Raw genomic sequence first — 14,179 nt, forward strand, 5'->3', positions numbered from 1 at the left:
AAAGGATAAGATTGTAAAAAATATATAGATGTAAACGGAAAGATTGTAAGGAATGGAAGTCATGTAAACCCTTAGGGGACACATTATGAATAAAGAAGAACCTGTTCTAAATCTTTTGTATTTATTTGAAATCACTGGATCACTGGATTTCGAAATCTTTACGAAATCTTTAAGATATTTGTGAAATCTTTCTTCAATCGTTGGTTATGAAAACTGTTGTATTCATTTGAAATCATTGAAATATTTAAAAATATTTTTATATCTACTCAAATTTATTGAAACCTTTTGAAATTCTTTTAAAAACTTCTAAAATCTTCTTAAATTTGTGAAATCTCTTGAAATCAGTATAAATTATTTGAAATACATTTGAAATCTTTCCTAAATCTTTTGTATTTATTTCAAATCACCCTTTTTTAAATCTTTATAACATTTGTATGAAATCTTTGAAATATTTGTGAAATCCCTTTAATTAATTTGAAATCATTAAAACTATTGAAATCTTTTAAAATTTTGGGAAATTCTTTGAAATCCTTAAAATCTTTGTGAAATGTTTTGAAATATTTTGAAATCTTCGAAATATTTGTGAAATCTTTTGTGTTCATTTGGAATCATTGAAATCTTTTGAAATCATTAAAATATTTAAAAAAATTTTAAATCATTTGAAAAGTTTTGAAATCGTTGAAAATCTTTAAAATGTTTTGAAATCTTTTAAAATTTTGGGAAAATCTTTGAAATCCTTAAAATCTTTGCGGAATTTTTTGAAATATTTTGAAATCTTGATGAAACCTTTGAAATATTTGTGAAATCTTTTGTGTTTGGAATCATTGAAAGCTTTTGAAATCATTAAAATGTTTAAAAAAATTTTTAATCTTTTTAAAAGTTTTGAAAACATTTGGAATCTTTAAAATGTTTTTCTATACTTTTAAATTTCGAGAAAATATTTGAAATCCTTAAAATCTTTGTGAAATGTTTTGAAATATTTTGAAATCTTCGAAATATTTTTGAAATCTTTTGTGTTCATTTGGAATCATTGAAATCTTTTGAAATCATTAAAATATTTTAAAAAATTTTAAATCATTTAAAAAGTTTTGAAATCGCTGAAAATCTTTAAAATATTTTGAAATCTTTTAAAATTTTGGGAAAATCTTTGAAATCCTTAAAATCTTTGTGAAATGTTTTGAAATATTTTGAAAACCTGATGAAACCTTCAAAATATTTGTGAGTTGAAGTCTTTTGAAATTATTAAAATATTTAACATTATTGTGAAATATTTTTTAATCTGTTAAAAAATTTTGAAATCTTTTAAAATTTTGGGAAAATCTTTGAAATCCTTAAATTCTTTGTGAAATCTTTTCTGTTCGTTTGCAATCGATGAAATCTTTGTAAAATCTTTTCAAATCTTTGAAATGGTTTAAAATCTTTGTAATTGTATAAAATCGGTAAATGTTTTGAAATTTTTTACAATTTTGTGGAAATTTTTGAAATCCTTAAAATCTTTATGAAATGTTTTGAAATATTTTGAAATCTTAATGAAACCTTTGAAATATTGGTGATATCTTTTGTGTTCGGAATCATTGAAATCTTTTGAAATCATTAAAATAATTTTAAAATTTTGAAATCTTTTTAAAAGTTTTGAAAACATTTAAAATCTTTAAAATGTTTTGAAATCTTTTTAAATTTTGGGAAAATATTTGAAATCTTTAAAATCTTTGTGAAATGTTTTGAAATATTTTGAAATCTTAATGAAAACTTTGAAATATTGTGAAATCTTTTGTGTTCGTTTGGAATCATTGAAATCTTTTAAAATCATTGAAATATTAAAAAAATTTGAAATCTTTTTAAAAGTTTTGAAAACGTTTAAAATCTTTAAAATGTTTTTAAATATTTTTAAATTTTGGTAAAATCTTTGAAATCCTTGAAATATTTATAAACAGTTTTTAAATACTTTGAATTCTTGATGAAATTTTTAAAATATTTGTAAAGCGTTTCTGTAAGCTTTGTTTGTGAAATCTATTAAATTTATTTCAAATTATTAAAATATTTAAAATTTTTGGGAAATATTTTGAAATCCTCTAAAAAGTTTTAAAATCTTCAAAATGTTTTGAAATCATTTACATCTGGTGTACTTTATCCTTTATAAAATCTTTAAAATCCTGTAAATCTTTTGAAAGTTTTAAAATCTTTGTGAAATATTCAAAATCGTTCTCAAATCTTTGAAATCTTTTATACACGCCTTTTTCAAATCCATTAATCATTTTAAATCTTTGAAATCCGTAAACTCCTTTTGAAATGTTCAAAATCCTTTTAAATATTATAAAAGCTTTTAAATATTCACGAGATAGAATAATTATTGTAAATTTTAGAAAAGCTTCTTAAAAATACATCAATAATTTTTAATTGTTGAGCCATTATTGCACGGGCCTTACACGTGAAGTTGGCATGCAATATTGTGATCTTCCTTATTTAATGTGTTACGACTGAAATATAATATTCAGGATTAAATCTTAAAATAATAAGAATAGGAATAATTAATTAAATTTCAATTACCAATCTGGGATATCAGATATCGTGTACATCGCTGCGAGGTCAATCACCGGATTTCTTGACACTACTGCTCGGTACATATTCTAAACAAAAAATTAAACTGATAATTAATTAAAAATTAATTATCAAATCCATTTTACATCAGGGAGATTAAAAACTGCAAGGCGCATAAACTTTCAGCGACAAAATATGTTTTTTCTTAGAGGAAATTAGGTGACACGTTATTTTTCCGATTAAAAAAAAAAAAAATTCCATAAAGAAAAGTAGCGAATTAACTGGGAAACCGGATATTTATCAAAAAACCGGAAATTCACTTCTGATCGCAGAAGAATTCAAGTTTTCATTATTTTTAATTTTTTTCTAATTAAAGCATAAGCAGGGTAACGATTTGACGGATGATTTCAAATTCGGGGTCATTTCCCGGTTGAGTTTTTCAATTTTCCAAATTAAAAAATTGCAGGGAGGCCGTTTTAATCGACGAAATAAATTCCCAGGTTTTTCCCGGTTGAAAAATATATTTCACAGTCAATGAAATTTAAAAAATGGAACAGTAAAGCTAAAAAATTTCCACTTGAGGTAATAAAAACTGAGCTGCAAATGAAAGCACTCAAAGTGGAACTGTTAAATTTTGATCTTTTAAAATTGAAACTTAAAAGTTTTTAATTAAAAAATTTTGTATTCAAATGTTCAATAATTCACGCGTATAAAATTAAAGGTAATAACATTTTTCAATATAAAAAAATATAAATCCACGTTATCATTTTCAATTCTCTAAATTAAAAAATCAATCAATAAACTTTAAAATTTTCAAAATTATATTGTTTTAAGGAATTTTAAGCTAAAAACATTAAATATTGAAAAATTGAAACATTTTCAAATGGACACTTCTCAAATTAGAAAGCTTGAAAATTTTATTTCAAAATCTTGAGAAATCTAGCAGTTGTTTTAAATTTAACCTTATTTTAGAAATTTTTTCGTAACTTCTAAATATCTGTCAAAATTAATTGAATTTTTTCTACAATTTTCAGAAAATCCAGCAAATTAAAAAAAATTTCTTTAAAATTTAGATGTATAAATAACAATTGAACATTTATTATTTGTAGGCGAAATTTAAGTAATTTTAAGAGATATGTAAAAGTTTTGAAAACATTCAAACTTAATGTAAAACTTGAAATAATAGCATAATATAAAACAAAATGTAGATTTTCCCAGATTTTAAACAAAAAATTTAGATTCTTTTCAAGAATTGTGAAGGCTTCAAAAGAATAAAAACATTTTTTTAAGATTCATAGGAAAATGCAAAATAATTTTTCATCTTGAAAATTGTTTTAAGAGAATATTTAAAACGTTTTAAAAAAATTTCAAAAAAGATTCTAGAAGATTTTAAGAAAACTTTCTAAAATTTGCATGATAATTTTTAATGTTTTTAAAACTCCTAAATATCTTTTAAAATTACTGAAATTTTTTCTGCAAATGTTAATTTTTAAATTATACATCCAAACGTAAAAATTGCACTAACAAATTAAGCATTTTTGAATTTACTTGCCTTAAATAAAAATTCAAATATTGCTAAAAATACAATAATTAATCTTTTTTTAATTAAAAATTAAAAATTTAATGGGTTATAAATTTAATATTTTACACTGAAACAATATTTTAAATTGAATAAAATCCTTTAAACCGTTTAAGTTTTAACGTTAAAATCTGAAAATTCTTTAATTTCGAGCTGGTTTAAAATAGTTTTGTCAAATCGTTTTTGTTCACTTTTTATTACTTAAAGTACAGATAAATTGAAAAAAATCATTTATTTATAAAAAAAAATGTTTTTATCAAAAATTTTCAACATCAAAGGTCTTTATTTTTTATTTGTTTAAATCTTTAAGAAAGCATTTAAAAATTCTTTAAATTAAAAATGTAAGCTTCAAAATTAAAATTTTAAATAGAACATTTTTAATGTAAAAAAATTTTGAATTACGCATTGTAAGCTAAATAATAGAAAAGTTGAAAAACATAACAATTTAACTAATTATTTAAAAACTGTTGAAATCGAACGTGAACAGATTTTTCTTCTAAAAATTTTTTAAATTCCCAGTAAAAAAAATTCAATCTCATTTCCCGGTTTTCCGGTCCAGCGGCCACTCTGAATTGAAAAATAAATAAATTTTCAAATAAAATTATGAATCTTTCACTGAAATAGTGGAAATTTAAACCCAACAGATAAATTTTCAACTAAAACTATGAATATTTAATTGAAATACTTGAATTTTTAACCAAAAATATGAATTTTTGAATAATAAGATTAATTTTTGAACAAAAAGATTAATTTTGTACCTGGAAACACAATTCTTAAAGAATATACATGAATTATAACGATATAATTGAATTTTCAATCAAAGAAGACCTGAAATATCTCTTTTTATCAAACTGAATTTTCATATTAACTGATGAATTTTTAACTAAAATGATGAATCTTCAACTGAAATAGTTGAACTTTCAACCGAAAAAAATTAATTTTTACTAAAAATGATAATTTTGTCAAGAATTAACAAATTAAATTTACAGTCAAAAATTAATGTTCAACCAAAAAAAAATGAAATTTCAACTAATATTGTGAGATATTCAACTGAAATGCATTTTTAATTAAAATGATGAATCTTCAATAAACAAAATTAATTATCAACAAAAGAGTTTATTTTTCAACCAAGTAATTTATTTCAAGACGATCAATTTTCTACCAAAAAACACTAATTTTCAATAGGGTACATAAATTTGCAACCGAATGTTTAAACGTTCAACTAAAAGAGCTGCATTTTTAACGAAAAAGTTAAATTTTTCAGTTAAAAAAAATTGTTAACCATAAAAAATATTATTTTTAAGAAAGTAGTTCAATTTTCCACAAAATATATTAATTGTCAATTAAAATGTATAATCTCCAACCAACAAAATAATTCTTAATGAAGTAATTCAACATTCAACCTGGCAATTGCATTTTGAACGAAACATATTAATTTTTAACCAAGAACATTAATTTTCTACAAAAAAGACAAAAATTTCAAACCAAAATTGAATTAGTTAAAAATTTATCCAAAAAGTTTATATTTCAAAGAAGAAGATACATGAATTTTCAACCTGAATAATTAATTTTTTTTAAATAATTCCCTGTCTCACAAAAATTATGAATTTTCAACTATAATAATGAATCTTTCACCAAAAAAAAGAGAATTATTATCAAAGTAGTTGAAAATTTATCAAGAAGTTTAGTTTTCAACGAAGAAGATTAATTTTGAAATAAAAAGGATTATTTTTCAACAAAAAATTGAATAATTAAATTTACAGTCAGGTAAGTTTAAGAAAAAATATTATTTTCATTCAAATAAAAAACAAATTTCAAATAAAATAGTTAAATATTCGATAAAAAATTCCTTTTTGTCAAAAGCAAAAACAAGTTTTCAATACAATAGCTTACTTCTTAACCAAATGAATTAATTTTAAATTAAAATGATGAAGCTTTAACTGGAAGACTTAAATTTGCAACCAAAAAGAAGAATTTTTAAATAATGAAATTACCATTCAAAGGAAAAATTAGTTATCTACGAAAAAAAATCGATTTTCTATCAAAAAAGTAGTTTTTCAAAAACAAAATACGTGAATTTTCAACAAAAGAAATTGATTTTAAAATAAAAAATATATATTTACATACAATTGATAAATTTTGAACTAGAAAGGTCCAATTTTAACACAATATAGTTTTAATGTTTCATGTTTAAATTAAAAATAATAATTTTCAACCAAATAGTTTAATTCTCACCCAAAAAAAAGATTCAACAAAAAATAAAATTGTTTAATTTTCCTTTAAAACTCTCATTTTTAACACACAAAAAACAAAATATCAGAAAAATATTTAAATTTTCTGCTGAAATAGTAAAATTTGTAGTTCAAAATTTGATTTTCCACAAAGTAGTTACATTTTTTAAAAGAAATTAATTATCAATTAAAATGATGATTCTTCCAAAAACAAAAAAATTAATTTTTAACAAAAGAGATAAGCTTTTAACCGTAAAAAATACTTGAAGTAAAAATAGTTTAAATTGTAACTACTTTGTTGAAAATCAATTTTTTAAACTACAAATTTATCTACTTTTGGTAAAAAATTGAACTATTTTGCTGAAAATCAGTTTTTTGTTTGTTTGTTAAGAATTCTATTTTTAACAGAAAATTTAACCATTCTATTTTAGATGGAAAATGTATCCTTTTTGAATAAAAATTTAAAAATGTCATTGAAAATTGATATTTTTTATTTAAAACTTAGATTAGTTATTTGTTTATTTATTTATTTTAAATTTATATACTTTGTGAATAATGAATTCCTTGCCATTTTTGGTTTTGTAAATTAATCTATTCTTGTTCAAATTTCAACAATTTGGATACAAATCTATCTTCTTTAAATTGAAAACTCAACTATTTTGTTGAAAATCCAAATATTTGGTGAAAAATAGATTTTTTTGGTAGAAAATTATCTTTTTCTTAGGAAATTAATTTTATTCTGTTTGAATTCCTCTTTTTGGTTCAAAATTCCAGAATTTTATTTTAATTTTATTTTAAAATTCATCTCTTTGGCTGAAAATTGAACTTTTTTGTTAAAAATCCGCTTTTTTTGCTGAAAATTAATTTTTTCAGCTGAAAGTAAAACTATTCCATGTTCTGTAAAAAAATGTATATTTTAAACTTTTTTATTAAAAATTAATTGTTTTCATTGAAAATTTTGTATTTTAATTGAAACTTCATTTCTTTGGATGAAAAGGAATTTTTTGTCTAAAATTTGACCATTTTTAAAAAATTTTTCTTTTCGAGTTGAAAATGATTATTTAAAGTTGAACATTAGTTTTTTGATTTTTTTCAATTCAAAATTTTTTATTTAAAATTCACCTATTCCAGTTGAGGATTCATAATTTTATTTTAAAAATTCATCAGTTATGTTGAAAAGTGAATTATTTTCTTGCAAATCAGTTTTTGTGTTGTTACAAAATTATCTTTTCGACTATTTTATGTTAAAAATTAATCGTTTTTAATCGAAAATCGAAGTATTTATTTAAAAGAAGACTCCCAAATTTCGGCAATGATATTTCGGATTCGAAATTATTGAGAAAAAGAAACTTAAAAAATATTTAATCAAACAAAAATAAATAAAATAATAAATTAACAAAGCGAAATTCTTCCCAATTTCAAAAATTTTCACTTCTTAATTTATTATTTTGTATATGTTTAAATTATTAAATATTTTAAAAGTTTTTTTCTGAATAAATTTCGCTTCTGAAAAATTGATTACCAAGATTTTAAGTTTTCCGCATTATTATTTAGACGACTTTTCAATTTATAAAAAAATTATTTATTTATTTTTGATATCTTCTCAGTTTTTTCTTCGTATCTAATTTATATTTCCAAATTAACCTTTTTATACTTTTTTAAAAAATTTTTCAGTCTTTTAATTATTTCAAATATGTTTTTATTTATACAACTGTAAAGAACACAAAAACTAGAATTTTTTCCCAATTTTTTAGTGATTTCTTTCTTTTAACTTTTCTATTTTAAAGAACATATATTTTCAGTTTTTTAATTCCTAACAGACCTTTTCAATTTTTAAAGAAAAGGATTGTTTTATTTTTAAGAATGCACAAAATCAGGAATGCTTCATATTTTTATTTTTTTTATTTTAATTGTTTTTGCTATAAAACAAGACAGGCTTTCTTTAAATAAAACTTTTTTTTCTGTGTAAGATTTTACTTCTGCAATAATTATTAGAAATTTTTTATTTTTTGCAAATTTTTTTATTAACTTTCTGTCAGTTTGTTTGTAAATTTTAAAGTATTTTTGATTTTTTTCAAAACTTAAATATCTTTTAAAATCACCAATTTTTCCTAAATTATATTTTTAATTCTGAAAAATTAAACAAAATTGCCTTAAAATCGGTTAGATTCTTTTTTGACAATTTTAGAAATCTTTTAAAATGTTTTTAAAAATTATTTTAAAATTATGTTTTTACAACAAATTATTAAAAATATTTCTGGGAATTAAAGAAAACATATCTTGAAATGATAAAAAAATCTACATTTTGTTTTAATTTTTTGTAAATATTTCCAAATGTTTAATTATTATTGAAATTTTTTAAAAAACTTTTTAATATCTTTTAAAATGATTTGAGTTTTTCTTAGTATTATTTATAAATTCAAATAACCTTTCCAAATTCTTTAAAAACTTCTGAATGCTTATTCAAAATCTCAAAAAATCGTTAATTTCTTTAAAAGTATTTTTTAATCATTTCAAGTTTTAAATTATTTTTTTTTAATTTCGAAATATATTTTCTTAAAATTCCTAGAAAAATTCGAAAAGACAGTTAACTATTCCATTTTGTGGTTGAAAATTTCCCCTTTTTTAGTTGAAAATTTCAATTTTCCATTTATGCTTAAAAATTTGTGGATAAACAATTAATTTTTTTAACTAAAAATGTAATTATTTAATTTTCTGTTAAAAATTGAAATTTTTTTAAGAAAAAAAAATCTTTTTTAGTTAAAAGATCAACTATTTGGTCGAGAATTTAAAAACTATTTAAAAAAATGCATTTTTGGGTTAAAAATTAAGTACTTTGTTATGAATTTATATTTTGGATATCAAAAGTAATTTTTTAATCTTAAAAATTGAACATTTTGGATAAGATCGTTTTTCTTTATAGAGTGGCAAATCTTTCTTTGTTTAAAATTTAACTCTTTTGTTGAAAATTCTTATTTTTAATTAAAAATAAATTTCTCCCTGTAGAGATTTCATGTTTTTCTTTTCGATTAATTAAAAAAAGTTAAAAATTCGCTTTTCAGTTAAATTCAACTGTTTGGTGGTAAATTAAACCATTATGTTGAAAGTTCTTTTTTTCGGCTAATATAATTAAACCTTTGAATTGAGAAAAGTAATTAACTTTTTTTTTAGTTGGGAAATAAAAAAATTGGTTAAAAATTCGTGTCTTTTGTTAGAAATGACTCTTTTTTGGTAGGAAATTGATCAATTTTGTTGAAAATTAACAGTTTTCAATTAAATTTTAATTATTCGGTTAAATGCTGAACAACTTAGTTAAAAAATTAATTTTTTTCGTTGAAGATTCATTACTTTAGTTAAAAATTCATCTCTTTGGTGGAAAATTTAACTATTTTGATTCAAATAAATTTTTTAAGTTTGAAAATTCAACTAGTAGGTTGAAAATTCATATATTTTGTGGAAAATTTTACTTTAGTCGAAAATTAATATTTTTCATTGAAAATTAAACTACTTGCCTGAATGTTTACCTACTTCGAAAAAATTAATTTTTTGTTGTTGCAGATCAATGAGTTATTCAAAAGCAAATTTATGCTTTTTTGATTTTTTTTCTTTAATTCAAATACTCGGAACTTCGTAGAAATTTTATGTCTGAAGTACATGTCCCCTAATTTACTGGCTGATTTGAAAAGATTCGATCTAATGAAGAAATAAATAGTAGAGTAAAAAAAATTGCAAATTAAATTATGAGTACTAACGGGAAATTGAGAACTAAGATGAGCGACTAGAAAACCTCCGTGGGAACCTCCAGAAAGTCCTACAGATTCTGGATCAAGCCATGGATATTTTTTCAAAGCTTCGCGAGTCGCAGTGACGCAATCGAGCACGTCTACTTCTCCCACTCTTCCTTGGAGATACTCCACATTTTTTGAACCCATGCCTGTAGAACCGCGATAATTCACTCGGACAATGGCAAAACCTGAAAAAAGTTTTGTCAAATTTTTGAATTCAGGAAATTAAATTTAGAATAAATCTCAATTTTAATTCCTTAACAATCGACATTCAAATTTAACTAAGAAATTTATAAAAATGAAAAAAAAGAACCCAACTCTATAAGAATCCTCTTCCTTCTTTTTTTAAATAAAGATCAAAACAAATTTACAAAATTGAGATCTTATAGAAAGAATTACAAAATTTTAAGCCATCTTTTAATTTAAAAAATTGATTTTGAAATCTTTTTCAGTATTTTGATAAAATTAATTTTTCAAAATAACAAATCATTTTAAATCTTCCCAAAAGCCTTTAAAAAACTTTCTTTCCATCTTCTACCTTTTGAAATCCTTGAAGCACTTAAAAAATATTATTTCGAAATTATCTTAAATTTTCACTTTGTTGTGTAATTGTTTGAAATGTTCCAATTTATAATTATTTTAACTTTTTTTCTAAAATTGGATATTTCCAAATGATTCGAATATTTTCTCAAAATCGTTTAAAATTCCGACAAATGCCAAATCTTTGTTTGAAAATTTTGGAAATGTTTTGAAATGTTTACTTTAAATTTAAAAAAAAATCATTAAAAATGTTTCCAAGAATTTCAGGGAAATTTTTTTAAATTCTTTAAAATTATATTTCGAAATCATTAAAATTCTACATGCTGTTTGAAATTTTTTGAAATATTTGTAAATTTAACATTATTTTTTGAATTTTTTAAAAACTGAAATCTTTTTTAAAAAGATTCTAATTTTTCCTAATTTTTTCCTGAAAAATTAAACTACATTGCCTTGAAATTTGCCACATTATTTTTTAAAGATTTTATCAATTTTTTTGAATATTTTCAAACATTTTCTTAAAATTACTTTTTAAAAACAACTATTAAACATTTTTCTAGGAATTTCAAGAAAAAAATATATTATCTTGAAATGATTATGAAATATAAATCTTGTTAAAAAATTTTCAGACATTTTCAAATTTTTAATTGTTTTAAACGTTTTTTAAAATTATTAATATTTTTAAAAAAGATTATATCCTGAAAATTTTTTAAAAATTGTCCTAAAATCTGGGAAATTCTTTTTTTACAATTTTGGAAATATTTTAAATCCTTAAAATTCTCTTAATGCTATATTTTCAAAATTAAAAATCTTCAAATTTTCGTAAGAATTATAAGAACATTAATTTATTGTCTTGAAACCTTTTGAAAATCTTTAAAAACTTCTAAATTTTTTATTAAGAATCTTCAAAAATCGAAATTTTGTTTACAAATTTTTAAAATCTTTTTAAATTCTAAATTATTAATTTTTTTTAGTGTCTAAATATCTTTAAAAATGATTCGAATTTGTCATGACTTTTTTTCTAACAAAATTAAAAAGTCGCCTTAAAATTTAAATTAAAAAAAAATTTCAAAATTTTCCAGAAACAATTTGGAATTCTAAAATAATTGACTTTACAAATTTTAAAGTTTAGGTTTTCATTTCCAAAGGAAAATTTTCAATTATAAAATTTAAAAAATTGAATTTTGAAGACTAACAAAATTAAAAATTTAAATCCTTTGAAATTGAACATTATTTTTATAAAACCGTTTTAAGTTGATCGTCTCGAAATATAAATTTATTAATGATTTTTAAAACTGAACTGTAGGTCAAGTATTATAAAATAAAACCACCATGAAAGAAACAGAGCAATTTTTCATATTTAACAATTTTTGACTGTTTATTTAAAATGTACAATTATAATTAAAATATTCAAAAATAAAGAATTCGAAACGAAATTGTTTCATATGGAAAACTCTGGAATCAAAAAATAATTTTGGAAGGTTGTAAGATTATAAACATTTTTTTTTTAATTCCTGGTAAAAATTTTGTTAGTTTTTGATTTTGAAAAATGAATTTTAAGATAATATCTAAAAAAGATTTCAAAATAATTCCAAAATTTTCAAAAAAAAATTTGGAAGATTTTAAGATTCGTAAAGTCGACTTTTCGAGTTTAAGAAATTAAATTCAGAATAAATCGAAATTTTAATTCCTGAACTTTCAACTACTTTTGAAATATGAAGTTAAATTATAAGAATGATAACATTCCAAATTGATAAATGGACAATTATTATTTATACATTCAAATTGATTTCGAAAACTTTTGCAGCATTTTAGGAAGATTAAAACTTCAAATTTTTTTGTTCAAAATCTTAAAAAATGTACTTTTCTTTAAGAAAAATTTAAATCTTTTTCAGTTTTAAATTATTTTTGACTTTTTTTACATCCTGCAATATTAAAAAGTTGCCTTAAAATCTTCCAAATCGTTTTTTTTTCTCTATATTTTGGAAAACGTTTTGAAATACCTGTAAATTGCAAGGTAATTTTGCATTTTTTCAAAACTTAAATATCTTTTGAAATGATTCTAATTTTTCAAAACTTTCAAAATATTTTAAAGTTTTCTAAACGTTCTTTTACAATTTTTCAAACAAAAGAATCATAAAAAATTATTCTACGAATTATCAAAAAAAAAAATATTATCTTGAAATTATTCAAAATTCTACATCTTATTTTACATTTTTGGACATTTTTTAATTTTCAGATGATTTTTAACAAATCTTAAAAACTTTTTAACATCTTTTAAGATGATTAGAATTTTTCCTAATATTTTTGCTTCAATCCCAAAATATTAAAACTAAAGGTCTTAGAGTCTTCCAGATTCTTTTTTTACAATTTTGAAAAATTTTTGAAATCTGTTTAAATATTCTCTTAAAATTAAATTTTCAAAGTTCAAAATCGTTTTAAATTTGATTAAGAATCTTAAGATTAAAATTGATTTATTTATTCTTTTTTTTATTTATAAATATCTTTTACAATTATTAATTTTTTTAAAATTGATTAATTTTTTATTTCTAAATATCTTTTAAAATTATTTGATTTTTTCATGACTTTTTAAAATTTTTCAAAATTTAAAAAAATGCTTTAAAATCTTTTTCATTATTTTGGTAAGAATAATTTTTCTAAATAAAAAATCACAAAAACTTTCAAAATCCTGTACAATTTTCTAAATTGTATCTCGAAATATTTCAAAATCTCCATTTTGTTAAAAGTTCTATTTAAAATCTTTTTGAAATTTGAATCTTTTGAAATTATTCAAAATGATATTTCGAAATGTTTAAAAGTCTACATCTTGTTTAAAAAAACTTTTAAACATTTGTAAATTTTAAAGTAATTTTGGTATTTTTCAAAACTTAAATATCTTTTAAAATGACTAATTTTTCTTAAATTATATTTTTCATTCTGAAAGTGAAACAAAATTGCCTTAAAATCTGTTAGATTCTTTTTTGACAATTTTATAAAATTTTTAAAATTGTTCAAAAAATTGTCTTAAAATTACTTTTTTACAACCAATTATTAAAAATATGTCTAGAAATTAAAAAAAAAACATATTATCTTGAAATGATAAGAAAATCTAAATCATTTTTTAATTTCTTTTAAATATTTCCAAATGTTTCATTATTATTGAAATTTAAAAAAAAATTAATATCTTTTAAAATGATTTAAATTTTTCCTAATATTATTTTTAAATTTCAAAAACCTTTTAAAATTTTTTTAAAATTTCTAAATGTTTTTTCAAAATCTTCAAAAATCTACAATTTGTTTAAAAGTTTATAATCATTTCAAGTTTTAGATTATTTTTGATTTTTTTTAAATTTCTTAATATATTTTTAAATAATTCGAATTTTTCATGACTTTTTTTAAGTCTTGTAAAATTTATAAAAATGCCTTAAATTCCAAATTGTTTCTGGAAAATTTTTTTTAATTTAAATTTTAAGTCATGACAAATTCGAGCCATTTTAAAAGATATTTAG

At 20.4% G+C, this 14,179-nt stretch overlaps 1 protein-coding gene across 1 annotated transcript in view; it reads right to left on the minus strand.

The window, feature by feature from the left end:
- Positions 1-2,389: 2,389 nt before the first annotated feature.
- The window catches only part of LOC117182508 (acylamino-acid-releasing enzyme-like), a 42,674-nt gene continuing 30,884 nt past the window's right edge, over positions 2,390-14,179 (minus strand). The window contains exons 10-12 of the mRNA XM_033375605.1: positions 10,101-10,321; positions 2,548-2,627; positions 2,390-2,477 (exon numbers count right to left, since the gene is read on the minus strand). Of these exons, the coding sequence (XP_033231496.1) occupies positions 2,423-2,477; positions 2,548-2,627; positions 10,101-10,321 (356 nt within the window). The 3' untranslated portion in view covers positions 2,390-2,422. The remainder of the gene's footprint in view (positions 2,478-2,547; positions 2,628-10,100; positions 10,322-14,179) is intronic.

Source organism: Belonocnema kinseyi, unplaced genomic scaffold (genome assembly GCF_010883055.1).
Source record: "Belonocnema kinseyi isolate 2016_QV_RU_SX_M_011 unplaced genomic scaffold, B_treatae_v1 SchBZDm_1485;HRSCAF=1641, whole genome shotgun sequence".
Taxonomy (NCBI): domain Eukaryota; kingdom Metazoa; phylum Arthropoda; class Insecta; order Hymenoptera; family Cynipidae; genus Belonocnema; species Belonocnema kinseyi.